The sequence below is a fragment of the Oreochromis niloticus genome, linkage group LG14 (assembly GCF_001858045.2).
Source record: "Oreochromis niloticus isolate F11D_XX linkage group LG14, O_niloticus_UMD_NMBU, whole genome shotgun sequence".
Classification (NCBI taxonomy): domain Eukaryota; kingdom Metazoa; phylum Chordata; class Actinopteri; order Cichliformes; family Cichlidae; genus Oreochromis; species Oreochromis niloticus.
The window spans coordinates 19,515,029-19,528,913 of NC_031979.2; the positions used below are offsets into that span (position 1 = coordinate 19,515,029).

Consider the following 13,885-nt stretch of genomic DNA (forward strand, 5'->3'; position numbering starts at 1 on the left):
TTTTTTTTTAGCAAGACAGCTTTATATTTATTAAGTACTTTAATTACAGTTTTAATTCAGCCATTTCTCTTATTCTCCTCTGTGTATCAAACTTTTTTGGCTAATTATGAAGAGGTACAAAAAACTCCAGCAACAACAATATTGCTTGACTGGTATATTTGTGGTTTGTTAACCTCTTTCTTTGCAATGGCCTGAATTAAGCTGTTACTGGGGTTTTGATCCATCTGAGTTTATCCTCTACTCCACGCACTTTGTAAAACTCTAATACTGAATAGTCTAATTCATCAGGAGCTATAAGAAGAAATGGAGGAAGAGAAATGTTTCAGACAATAACTGTACACAAGCTCTTCTATCAGCGTAACTGTGACTGCATGCAGTGAAAATCTCAACAACCAATCTCACCAGACTCTGGTGAGATTGGTTGACTTAAATTACCACCAATCATACACTGCAGTGTGAAACTGCTTGAAACTATATTCCTCATTCAGAATCACATGGTACATCAAATCCAGCGAAGGTTTACATTAAAGAGACGGATGCAGTGCAGGAGGTCAGATACCCAGCCAAGCTCTCCACTCCTGAATATAGTACAGGATTTAGTCCACTGAAACAGCCGTGCTGCTCCACGTTTCGCCCTTCGTCCCCATCCTCGTACTCCGCTTCACAACGACCGCTGGCAACCACAGCTGATGTCTGACTGATGGGAGGCGCGATGTGCAGGCCGCTGCTCTGGATGTGGTGGTTCTGAGGGACAAAGGTAGCGGACGAGCTTGTGCTAACTTGTGGCTCTGACACCAGACTGTCAACTCTCAGCTCCTCCCACAGGTTACCTGCAAAAAAGGAGCCACATGTCATATTTTAGAGAGCAACACCAATCATCATTTAGCAGGGATGCTACACTCACACAACAGTTTGCTTTTTTGTTATTTTTGCAGTTAAAGCAGCCTGCGGAAATGCAAGCTGATCTAAAGTTGTGTAAAATCTACCAAGCAAGAAAATCAAGTCTTCAGTGCTCTCTGGTGGGCAAACTACGCAACTACGACACAAGTTCTAAATTCCCTTTTCTTTCTTATCACCTTTTAAGCCAGTTTATCAGTATCAGTAATAAATATCTGCAGAAGTTTGCACAAGCAAATCTTTGTGCACTCATTTACTCTCTGTACTGTCCCCGTCTTTCATACCTTGCAGCTGCAGGTCAGTCAGACTGGGGTTGAGCATGTCAATGTCATAAGTGGTGTCTCCCTCCAGCAGAAACTCCTGCATGGTCCTGGGCTCAATACTGTAATCAGACTGGAGAGCATTGTTATAAACAAGCGGTATCTTCCCAGCTACCGGTGAGTTGAGGCTTCCAGTGGATGATGGGATACCAGCCGCAGGCTGCTGTCCACAGGGTGAGTACAGGGCGAATGAGTTGCTGGGGTGTGTGACGGCAGGGGGGAGGTAGCACGGCTGCTGAGGCTGAAGGTGAGCATACTGTGACTGGCAAATGGGCTGGCATGCTGGACGAAGCTCAGCTGGAGTACAAGTTAAAGCGGTGGGGTTGTAGACGGGGGTCGGTCTGGTTAATGAGCCTGATTTGGGGTACAGTGGCACAGACCTGAGTCTTTCCGGTCTTTCTCCCAGTAGTCGGTCAAGATCTTCTACAGGAAAAGTAAAATAAGCATCCAGCTTTGATAAATCTAAAAGTAGTAGAAAAGAATCTTTTGTATACCTTAGTTTCTATTTCTCAGGCTGGATACCTAAGGGACTGACCTGGCTTTGCCATGCTCCTGCGAATAGTAACGGGGTCTTTCCGGCGCCACTTGTGCAGCTCCTCCTGCATTTTGTCCACCTTGGCTGGATTGAGTGCCCAAAGGCAGCCTTTACGAGACGTGCTGCCGTTCTTGTTCTCCACCTTTTCAAAGCACTTATTCAGGGACAGGTTGTGCCGCACCGAGTTCTTCCATCCATCAGGAGCCGTCTGGACGCAGGAAGAAAAAGATGAATGAAGAACATTTATGTGAAAAGGGTTGAAGCAGATATTCTTAAGTTAACCACTCGGCTACTGGGACACCTCAAATGACTTTAAACAAACTGGACAAATTCTCCTGATGGCTCATGAATGTTGTTATGATTCATTGCTTCGGGGAACACCCTATACAGAATTCTAAACAGAACTTCCAGGTAATTTTTCCATAGTTTCCACAGTGTTTTTCCACATCTTGAGTTTGACTTTGAAAGAAACTCGGCCTCACTTGCCTGATTGTCTTCCGCTGCATGTGTTACATTCTTGTTTAAATATCTTGAGAGCAACTATAAATTAATTGTGAACCATCTAATAAAATCAGGGCACTCAGTCCACCCTGCAGGGAATATTACAACACACAGTATATTAATATTGCCACCATCTGCTCTGGCAGTAAATGGTATCTGCATGCCATAACAAGTGTCCACTGAACTGCACATAAGTGATGCGTTGATTGAAGCATTTAGACGTATCTAGAAACAGCTTTTACAAAGTGAACCCAACTTTTCTTCAAATATCACTTCATCTGTCTTGTGTATATTCGAGCCCTGCAGCATATGTTTAACTTTTTTTTTCTTCCTTTTTTTAGGCAGCTGTTTGGAAAACAGCCATCTATAAGGTGCCTGCTTGAATATGAATGGCAGCAAGTCTTTGAGCTCCCTCCAGAAGTTACTCTGAACCTATTGAACTGATTCATAGATGGCTGGAAAATGTCAAATATTTGTCGTGTTCAGGGTTCAAGCCAAAGTCCAACCCTGCAGCTGCCTCATTTATCAAAATTAATGCACAAAGGCATTCATTTTTAACATGATCACATCTGTCAACTACCGTATAAAAATTAATTATTTATATATCTCTGTTTTTACATCAGCTCTGACACAATGTGGCTTTAATCACTAAAAAAGTATCAAAGTATTTTATGAGCATAACTAATCTAATCTAACTAAATCTAATCTGTTACTTAGAACTCCTCACCAAAAAAGGATGTAATGCATTGATATGTATCCATTCTTCCAACAAAAATGTGCATCACTGTTTTATTCTTAAAATAATACAGCGGGTGAGAACTGAGAGCAAATAATGTATAGCAGGGGTGTTAAACATTAGAAATGGCCCAGCAAAGTCCCCAGTTCAGCTCACTGAACAGCTTTGGAAAGCAGGCAAAGGTTTTCAGAGCCCATGAAGTGATTTCCAAGGTTCCCAGAAAAAAATTGCAACATCAGTAAAACATTCAAATTCGCTTAATAATGAAAAAAAGCTCAATTTAAATATATGATCTACTGTCTTACAACTATTTCCTTGTCCTTTACACCTGGAACAGCTGTTACAAAATTGCCCTCAAAAATGTTTCTGAAGTACTGAAAGGTTTATTTATTTAAACTGCTATTCATTAATTAATCACTAAGGAAAATATGCTTGGTATAAACTCCACACATATCAATCGAGTTTTAATGATAATCTATTAAATTGAATCTTTTACACTTTAAATTTACAAAAAAAAGAAAACCCAAATCACTTCGTTAATCAGCATTTTGGGCATAAAGATTTTTTTGAGTGTACACTCATGGTTCCACTTTGATTAAACACACAGAATAACATTCAGGAAGCTCATAACGATCAAGTCCCACATGTCAGTTCTGTGTCAAGAGACACTTGTATACTCAAAAACACAGCAAAGAGCAAGGGAAGACTGGGATAAAACAGGAAGTAACAAACATTGAGACCAAAACTGAGACACATGAATTTGACACAGGGACTGGAAATAAACAAACATGGAAATATGACTGACTGAGGAGACAAACCATGGAGACTAGAGGAGATCTTCATGACAAGACACAGAGACGAGACTACGAACAGACTGGTCACAAAAGGGAGCTAATGTAACAAAACAAGAACCAGGAACTAGAATTAACAAACTATGATGCACTAGAAAATACAAAACTCAGGACTAACTAATACCAAGCTAAAACTTAAATCCAAGAAAGTGGATCAAAAGTCCAAAATAAACTCAAAGCACTGGGTCATAGTGACCATGTCACATGCTTTGCTTCTATATCACGTCTGTATGTTTACTCTTAAACCAAAAATGTCTTTAGCACACAGATGTCTCTCGAAAAAGAAACCTTGCTCTCAGTGAGCCAACCTGTTTAAGTAAAGTATTTAATAATAATAACGTTGTGGTACCTTGAAATATGGGAAGTGTTCAGTCATGAAGCTGTAGATCTCGCTGACTGGGAGACTTCCTGTTTTGCTGTTCTTCAGAGCCATGAAAATCAAAATGCTGCCACAATAAAGAAAAATTTATTTATAATTATATATTTTAAAAAGCTACCCTGTTTGTGATAGCACATGCAGTATTAAATATTAGTAAGTGATAAAGGTAGACATAAGATTTAGCTTCAGAGCTACCTGTATGAGTAAATGGGCTTAGGAAAGATGGACTGTGTGGTGCCGTCCTGGTGTGACTGGCTGGACAGAGTATATTTTGAGGTGCTGGACTGGTCGTTGTTAGGATACAGTCTAGAAGAGACCTTTTGAAAACAGAGAAGAAAATCATGACTTGACCACTAATAAGATACACCCCATTACATGTGTTATAGTCCAATGTGCACACCACATCATAAATGCAAATATTAGATATTACTTGTGTCATAAACACCATGTCCTCTAAAGCACTTCTGAGTGCCTGAAGCAGGACACTCACCTGCTGTTGAGGGCTTGCTGAGCTGTAAGATGGATAGCTCTGAGACAGAAAACAGGGAGGATCCACAGGTACACCTGGTAGCTCTGGATATGAGTTCTGCAAATATAAGTAAATGAAGGGAAAATGTTTGGAGAAGCCCTCAAAACAGTGTTTTTTGCTGTGATGTGGTGGATCTTTTTTTTTTTTTCCCTGTCCACCTTCCTGTGTCAAATCAATCAGGCTGCTTTTTGGCTGTACAAAACTTTTAATATGGAAGGATAAAATGAGTATCATAAAGATAGAAACCTGAATGCTGCCGTTGTACTGGTCCCAGGATGGTGGCATATCGCTGCTGTGTGAATGACTGTCAGGACTGCACACCTCATGCAGACTGCTAAAGGAAGAAGAGCACTGTTGGAGGCACCCTGCCACCGCTCCATCACTGAACTGTCGATGATATGGGTGGAAACGGTCAGAGTCCACGTCCCCTCGCCCTGACCGCGAACTGATCATCCCATCAGCGCTGTGCCTCCTGCTCACTGCTGCAGTTCTCAGGCTCAAGGTGTTGCTCTCTTCCTGGGTGAAGCAGCTGCCTTCTTTGGTCTGTGGTGTGAAAACCATCATCAAAGTGATTTGACACAGGCTGGATTTACTTGGAAATACATGCTAACTGCTGCAAAACAGGTGGCACCCATCTCTCCACTTTCATTTTAAACAAAGAATTCAAATAACAGTTTTTCCTGGGAATCCCCTAAGGTAAACAGAGAAGTGTGTCATCTTTATTTATTACTATTCTTATTTATTTTATTGTTATTTAGAGTCTGGCCACAAAATAAAATGTGTCAGAAGTCTTTTTGAAGGATTTAAGACGGGTTTATTTATCCTGACAGCACCCTGCATTAGTTTTAGTTCGATTTAATAAGCATTAAAGTGGCATAAGTTGTATCTGTCTGCAAGCGGGTAGTTGTACAATCCCCCCCATATGCCCTCATATACTTTGTTCTTGTTACTTTTGAAAAACTCAGTCAGTTTAATTCAGAAACACTACACAGAATGTGCAGACAGCAGCTAGATGTGACTCAAAGCAGATTCAGAACTGGTTTATTTGCACTGTTACATTAAAAAAAAGGTCATTTTGGGTTAAAATAGCAATGCCAGAGGCGGCTGCCTCTGTTTCTACCATCTGTTGGTGTGAGGCTCCAAAGGGTTCACAGGTGTGTAGACTCACCTGGGGGGGTGATGTTTGATGATGAGATTTCCTGCTCGGGGAAAATGTCAGCGACTGTGACATCCTGCACCAAAACCTGCTGCTGTGAAGACATTTTTAAAAATAAGCTAAATGAGAAACGTTTGGGTTGTCGTCAGGGGCTTTAGTTCAAATTGAACGTTAAAAAAAGCTGTGAAAGTAATTTAGTAAAAACTTAAAAGCTGCTTGACCAAAATAAGACAATGAGACTGACTCTGGTGTCATTTTTGTATGCTAAATATAATGATGTATCTGGCAGCTGCTTAGCTTAGTTTAAGCGGTTTCCCATCTTTTAAGAATTGTTTTTCGACAGCCATCCTTTCACTGAGAACATTTCCAATGACACTTGAGTAAACAAAACTGAAGAGCCAACTACATGTCTGAGGTAGTTGGTAAATTTGGTAAACATTTAAATGACATGACTCTCTGATACTGTTCATCTGCTATAGAGTTTTCTAGGCCTGTGAATTCTCCTTTTCCCCCCTACCGATCCGGTTTCCTAAGTCTTTTAAAGACACACTGAACACTATTCTGAGAAATACCAAGTTTTCAGCTACTGTAATAGCTCTTTTGGATCCACCTTGTTGGTGCCAAAGTAACATTTCATGTCTGTCAAACTGTATTATCTTTGGCATTTCTCATAGATGAAACTAAAGATTGACAATGACAACGATCAACTACTTGGAATGCGAAGTAACAAATTGCCTAAACATGCGATTTAAAATCAGTTCTTTGCTAAGTCGTCTGTTGTGTTTTGACACAACACTGGTTTATTCCTTGGGGTGGATGCGTCTTTTGAACTCAAATGATTCACATTGTTAAATGGCTTAACAAACAAACTAAACATTCCTGTGAAAATGACCGGGTACAAGGACTGGGCTAAATTAAGTGAAGAAGCAGCCATTGTCCAAAGATAAAAACAATTGTTCAACTACTACTAAAAAAATCTGGCTTAAAGAAATGAGGGGTGGCTCGAGACTTTTGCACAGGACTGTAATTTGATGTTGTTGTTTTACATTGGGTTTTGTGTTTTACCTGTGTCCAGTATCATGCTAAGCTAAGCTAAGCGGCTGCTTACTGCACTCACTCAACTCTCTGCTACAGACCAACACAATTCCCTTTATTCTGGAGTAAAACATCAAGTGGAAGGTGGTGAAATCTGATTTATATTGCTGTTGCCACATAAGAGGAATCAACTCTGACATGTTTGGAAAAAGCACTTCTGTTCAATGATCCTTTGAGATAATATCGTGTGAGTCATTTCTCTACTGTAAATCTGACAGCACGAATGCAGGCGTGGGAACAGCTGAGTTCATTTTCACCACCAGAGCATTAAAACTCCAAAGTGCTGGTGGACGTATGTGGGTCAGGAGGGTTATCTGAAAGTGTTATGTGATCCCATCAGAGGTGTGAGACACGTGGCCCTGGTTCCAGTAAAGGTAACCTCAGCCTCCACATAAACCAAGCTCATTAAAACTGCCAACAAACCGTGGCGCTGGGTCACGTAAAGTAAAGTAATGCTGAGGCGGACAAAGTGCCTCTCTTAGAAAGTTTGTGTGTGGAAAAGAGAGAAGTAGCAATCGTAGCTCTTTCTGTTCACATCAAAGGAGGCTAAAGTGTCGAGGTGAAAGCTGAGAGATTGCCGTTTTCATCACTGTGGCAACAAATCCTCTCATCTGCTTGACAGACACTGTCACCAGCCAGAACGGATGCACTTTTAGTAAGAGAAGAAGGAGCTTTAGCAGTGGCCATATGTGTGTGTATGTGTGCTTATCTGTATTTCCATAAATAGATACCTAATAGTTATGTTTAGTTTTTAAAAACTGCATCTATCTTAAAAAGAGAGGTTGTTCTTCTATTTCTTTACTAATTTTGCACAAAAAAAGTTTTGCAATGTTACAAAGATCAGTGTTCATAATTTCCATTTTATTTAAACATGAAAGTATACATGTATTAGGGCGGTTGAGAGGCTCCTACACTCCTTTTTTTTTTGTTTAATTTATTTTCCAAAACTGTTTAATTTAATTTTATATATATTTTAATGACAGGACACTACTAAGACTTTGATGTGAAATTTACCAAAAATTAAAAAACACATGTTCAGTCTTAAAAATCTTTCTCATATATGAAAAGGATTTTTTATTTTGTCCATGTTTTTTATGGTACTTTTGGATAACTATTAATGCACGAGAGACAGAAATTTAAGTGACTAATCTTGTGTAAGTAATAAATCTGTAAATAGGTCGGCTGTGGGGATTCATCAGCAAGTCAGGATAAAATTGTGCGCCAATGGTTTCAAGGAGCTTCATGACTCTCATGTCTGCAATTTTATTCTAATCCTTTCTATTTCTTATGCTTTCTAAAATGTTCCCACTCACATTCCCTTTAACAATCAGCAATCTAGTGAGTTTTTTATTTTATTTTAATAAATAATTCTTTAAACTTCACAGAGCATGTGATACTTGTAATACTCTACATGACAAGGAACAAATAATGTATTGCATGTATGCATTTCCATTTTTGACACTTTCCTGGATTTTACACAGTTAGCCTGCACTCTTTTAACTAGCATTTAACTGTAAACCAGGCTTTTAACTACTGAGATACCTTGTGTCATTTATTGTTAGATTATGACCACTTGGCTTCTTATGTTTAATACATAGAGGCAGAATAGTCCAAATTAAACACGAGATCAGAGTTTTGTGCTAAGAGTGAATGCTACAACCCTTTGATCTTCAGTTCAGGGTTATTTGTTATGTAAATTATTCAAGCTAAATAATCTTGTTTTAAATTACTGGAAATTATTATGTTTTTTTTTATGGGTGTAGATTTTACCACAAAGTGTCACAATTTCTATGGTTGCATCTACACATAAGCTTTAATCATGATATAGAAAATATTGCGTAATATACATTTTGACCTCTGCAAGCAGCAGTAGATGTAGGATGATTGATGTTATGCATGAAAAAATTCAATTTATGCAGTTTTTAATGTGAATATTAAAATGGGTTTTGTTGTGCTATAATTTTGTTATATTTGATAAATTCAGTCAGGTGATTCGGTTTGTATGTGCTTCAGTGGAACTGGACAAAGATGAACCTTCAAAATTTTATGAGCATTTAACATCTATTCTTTATCATTATATAACTCTTGCAATTGCAATTATTTTTAATGTACTGTAAAACAGTAAGTATGAAAGTGACCATTTTATGCAATGCTAATGAAAACATTTTGACTTAAAAAACCTTCAACAGTCACATGTCTAAGTGCAATACTCTTTTTCTGACAAAGTTGTATTTTTACTCAGTTGTATAAAGCATTTGCATTCTATTTTTATCCTATTGTATGTTTTATTCTATTTATTCTACTGTATATAGTATTTTATTCTATTCTGTACAGTTGTGTACAGTATTTTATTCTTATTGTATTCTAATTTAGCTATATAACTTTTGCACTGTCCACTTCCTGCTGTGACAAAACAAATTTCCCACGTGTGGGACTAATAAAGGTTATCTTATCTTATTTTATCTTATCTTATCTTATGTCAGATTCTGCCCTGCCCTATGGTGACAAATTGAGCTCCTGATATGCAAATTTTTCTCTAATGGCTGTGTCACAGAAACAGCACCGATGGCTGTCAATGGAATGAACGAATAAATAAATCACATGTGAAAGCTGACAACCTGTGGACAAGACGCTGTAGCTGATTCGAATGTCTGAATGTGTGCCCGCGGCACATTTCCCGCTTAATCTCAGGGATACCTGTATTTATTTTTTGTTTTGACCTGTTCTCAGAAGATGATGGACTTATTTTAAATCACTTACACCAGTCAGCTATCCCATTCAAAACATGGGCAGTTGTATTAACAATAAAACCCTATGATGGGAAACCTTAGGTTTTGGGATCCATATGGATGCTTCTTTGACACATAACCAATGATGTAGACAACAAGGACTAGCCATGCAGGTACCACCCCTCAACCCACAGGATCCAAAGGGTCCGCTGCCAGTTTCACAGGATCATACAGGACACGCCCAGAAAATGATGTGGAAGAATGCGGTATGTAGGTCAGTAGTATTTATTTTTATGTGTTAGTAGAAGGCAGATACATTTTGATTTGTGTCAAGTTGAATAATTTATTCCCTCTAAACTCAGTCTCACTGATTCAGCGTTTCAAGAGCTCTCACCCCACCCTTCACATATTTCTCTGCCCTCCTACAGTTTCATTATGAAATCCTAATATGCAAATCTCATGATCTGATTCAGTTCCAATAACAACAAACAGCAAACTAACAAATCACAGCTAAATGACAAGTAAGCTGAAGATGAGATACCAATTGTCTGGCTGGCTGAGTTGCTTTGCAGTTATGTCTTCACAGACCAGATGATTTCAAAGTTTGTGGTCTGGTGAGCAGGAAGTGGGTGGTACGTTTATGGTTGTAGTATTGAATCAGTAGTAACAGGCCTAGGTTCATGTGGGATTTGATATTTTTTTTAAAGTTAGCTGCTACATAATGTGTTATTTGTATTTGCATTTCATGGGGGTGTGCAAATTAAGGTAATGTTCCAGGACAACCACATACAACTGGACTATTTACTGTTTGCATTTTAGTCAACTGCTTTAAACCCTTAATTTGAGGATAGGACATATGATCCCTCATTAGATCACATGTCATTAGTTGTTTTGATGGAAACAGATCTTGTGGCTGTCACTAACTGTAAGATATCAAGTAAAATTTGTTCATTTTTTCATAAATGTTTTCCTTGCTGCAGGCTGAAAAACTCTCAGCTTTACATCATGTATAGGGTTTTTTAACTATTTGCTATGATGCATTTTATTTGGAACAAATGCCTCCTTAAGTCAACGTTTTCTGCTAAACATGAGGAAGCTTGACGGATACGTCATCAGTCAATTGTCAGAATCAGCAAAGCTAAATTATCGCTGTTTCTCCCCACAAGCTAAGTCTCACGCATTCAATTGTGAAGGTGGGTAATTCACTTCGAAGGCTGTTGTTATTGGAAGAAAAGAGCAGGCATATCTGTTAATGGCCTGGATGATACCGATGACAGTTGTGGTGGCATGAGAACGTTGCCACTCAAAGTTCAGAGGTTAACAAGGATTCCTCTCCTGCACCCATGCCAGCAGCAACACTGCAGTGCTGTAACTTTGCCATTAACAGAAGGATAATAAACTAACCCACTCACGGTAAACATAAAAATAACAATGTCAGAAAATATGAAACAAAGCTTACAAACGTTTACCACAACTATTCATTTCACTTTTATTTATATAGCTCCAAATCACAACAACACTCGCCTCAAGGCGCTTTATATTGTAAGGTAAAGACTACAATGATATAACAACTAGTAAATTAACTCACCTAGTTTTTGGATTCAGTGGCTGCTCTTTCTTGTCTTTCTGGAGTTGAAGTCCCAGTCAGGTTCTCTCACTCAGCCCTCTAACCTCTGTTGACAGTTTAAGTCTATTTCCCCTGTGGACCTGTGCACCTCCCACTTCCTTCTACCTGATAGTGAGGTACTTCGATTAGATTGACTGTCTAAATGTGTATGGAAATGGTTGATGGGTTGGTTTCAGATTTTGGCAGCCCGGAATATCATCCTCGTGTTTTGAGTGTGAGTGTGTGTGTGTTTGTGTGTGTGCGTGGCACTCGTCCAAGCTAGCCCAGCAATAAGAAAGAAAAACCTGCTGGAACAGGTTTCAAAAGATCTACTTGGTGCAGTCGCTGGCAGCTGGCAGCCCTCTCTTCCTCCTTCCATCAGTCTTTTCACTGCCTCGCTGAATGGTTGGCTGTCTGTACGGGACATAAAATACAGCACTGCTCACAGCACAGAGCGGGCATCTTGCCCTGCTTTCTGAGCTTGCCTATGGCAAAGGCTGCCTTCACTATGATCTGTTTTCATTTAACTGTTGAGTGTTCAAACAAACATGTGCACAGGTGAACGCAGGCAACACCGTTTGTGCATTTGAAGCCTGCAAGAATACAAATGCACCAGATGCAGCAATCAAAGCACCACTGGCTACTCTAGTGAACAGAAGCAGTCAGTCTGGAAATGTTAGTTTCTTATGTAACCAGAAACAGTAAATGTCATACCTCGTGGACATACCCACCAGTTGTTTCTTACGGTATGCAGGATCTGAAGTCGAACTAATCTTAGGACCACCGGGCGGCTCCCACGTACACTTTAAGATCCTCCATATTTTAAGAACTAGTGTTTAAAAATCTTTAAGAAATCAGCTGTTAAGCTTGAAAAGAAATTGAGGTAGATATATACCGAAGAATGTGAGAGAGGGAGTAAAGGTATGTCAATACAGGTAAATTCCTATCCTATCCTCCCAATGAACCAGGAACAACAGCAGCCTTAGCTCGTAGCTATAGCTTGAACAAACCCTGTCCTCAGTGAGAGGGTGAGGCCGAGTGACAGAGAAAGACTGAGGATTAATTACAGACTGAATAAACTCTTGTGTTACAATTCAAGGCCTCTGCAGAGTGAAGATAGTGCCCAAGGCTTTTTCTGCCAAAGATGAAGTTCTTGAGGAGGGAGTAATGTGGGAACAGATTCCGGGGGGCTCTTCAGTCAAAGTCTCATTGTCTTCTGGAAAATAATTGCTCCGGTGCTCGAGTGTTCTCAGTTGCAATATCATATTTTCTAGAGCTGGAGCAACAAAACAATGGCTCTGACAGTGAGTCAGAAACAGTTTGCACACTTTTGAACTTGACCTATATCTTTGTAATTACATCACACATAAGCCAGATCCAAAATGATGACAAGTAACTCAATTTAAAGTGAATATTTGAATATCTTTGAGGGCTTTTGCATGCAAGTGCAAGTGATTTTCTCTGTTATATGCAAATAAGTAACCTGCCAAATGGAATGCATGCTCATTTTCACACCCTGTTTAGTTGTTTGACTCGGTGATCAGCCTGTAACCTACATTCTAAGCCAATGTAAGTTATATAAAAAGGATGACATTTTCATGTCTGTTGCTTCTGTGATCGTCGCCTCCGTGTCACCACGGACTCGCTAATAGCAGACACGGCCAAATGGAATGTACTTTAAATAGATAAATATTTGCACTGGCACACTGTTGACGTGGTATGTACTTGCTCAGTTCTAGCAAATACATTGCTCAGTACTGGTCACTTCCTGATCTTGAAGCGATGGATCGCTAGTCCTCTACAAACGTCATCACTAGAATTTTTTAAAAACCTTTTTTAGAACTAAAACTAAACTAAAGTCATTCCCCTGATCTCGAGCTTATGGAGCTTTAAAAAACTACCCCAAGATCATCAGCATAAAAATGGAAATTTGCTAAACATGTTAGCATTATTAATATGCTAACATTAGCGTTTAGCTCAAAGCAAAGAGGTAGGCTACCCTGGCAGGTTAGCATACCACTCATATGCAGTACCTGCTTCATGACATGTTTTACTATGTGAAACTGCTGGGGGTTTTGTGATTCTTTTGGTTGATATTTAAATTGTGACCTGGTGTTGTTTACCTGTTCATTAAAGATATTAGTTATATGTGCAGCAGTACTGAGTGCTCAGTTATCTATCTATCCATTCATTATCTTGATTTTTAACTAGTTTAGGGTCGTCTGGGAGGCTGGAGCGTATCCCAGCTCTCATTGGGCAAAAATTGACCCTGGATAACTAGCAGTTCTATCATAGGGTTAGTTATCGATTAAAAGTGTAAAAGACATGCATGTATATGTCTGCCTGTCCTTTCAATAAAATTTCAGTGCCTTTTTAAAAATGGTTGGAGTAATAAGACGTAAGATGTACCAACCAGGAATTATGTTCTTCTTTATAAAATTACTATCTCAGGACCTTGCCTGACTTCTTGAAAGGGTAGCTATTGTGATAGTTTGGATAAAATAACAAATAAGGTAGCCATGCTAAGAAATGAGGCAGTATTTATTTATTT

The 13,885-nt window shown here is 39.1% G+C and overlaps 1 protein-coding gene and 1 long non-coding RNA gene across 5 annotated transcripts in view; one reads left to right on the plus strand and one right to left on the minus strand.

The window, feature by feature from the left end:
* The window catches only part of foxn1 (forkhead box N1), a 24,303-nt gene continuing 10,418 nt past the window's right edge, over window positions 1-13,885 (minus strand). Inside the window, exons 1-9 of one of the 3 annotated variants that reach the window (XM_019367558.2) lie at window positions 11,317-12,676; window positions 5,917-5,995; window positions 4,995-5,291; window positions 4,710-4,805; window positions 4,415-4,536; window positions 4,190-4,286; window positions 1,753-1,960; window positions 1,182-1,640; window positions 1-830 (exon numbers count right to left, since the gene is read on the minus strand). In XM_019367558.2, the coding sequence (XP_019223103.1) occupies window positions 520-830; window positions 1,182-1,640; window positions 1,753-1,960; window positions 4,190-4,286; window positions 4,415-4,536; window positions 4,710-4,805; window positions 4,995-5,291; window positions 5,917-5,979 (1,653 nt within the window). In that variant the 5' untranslated portion in view covers window positions 5,980-5,995; window positions 11,317-12,676 and the 3' untranslated portion in view covers window positions 1-519. Of the gene's footprint in view, window positions 831-1,181; window positions 1,641-1,752; window positions 1,961-4,189; window positions 4,287-4,414; window positions 4,537-4,709; window positions 4,806-4,994; window positions 5,292-5,916; window positions 5,999-11,316; window positions 12,677-13,885 lie in introns of those variants that run through there. The other 2 variants (XM_003458626.4, XM_025898304.1) reach the window with 2 other exon arrangements.
* On the plus strand, window positions 616-3,286 carry LOC106097012 (uncharacterized). 2 transcript variants are annotated; one of them, XR_003213850.1, is made up of 4 exons: window positions 616-757; window positions 936-1,019; window positions 1,249-1,391; window positions 2,595-3,286. It is a non-coding gene; the product is annotated as an uncharacterized LOC106097012 (long non-coding RNA). The 2 variants fall into 2 exon arrangements; XR_001223344.3 differs by having other exon boundaries at window positions 1,252-1,391.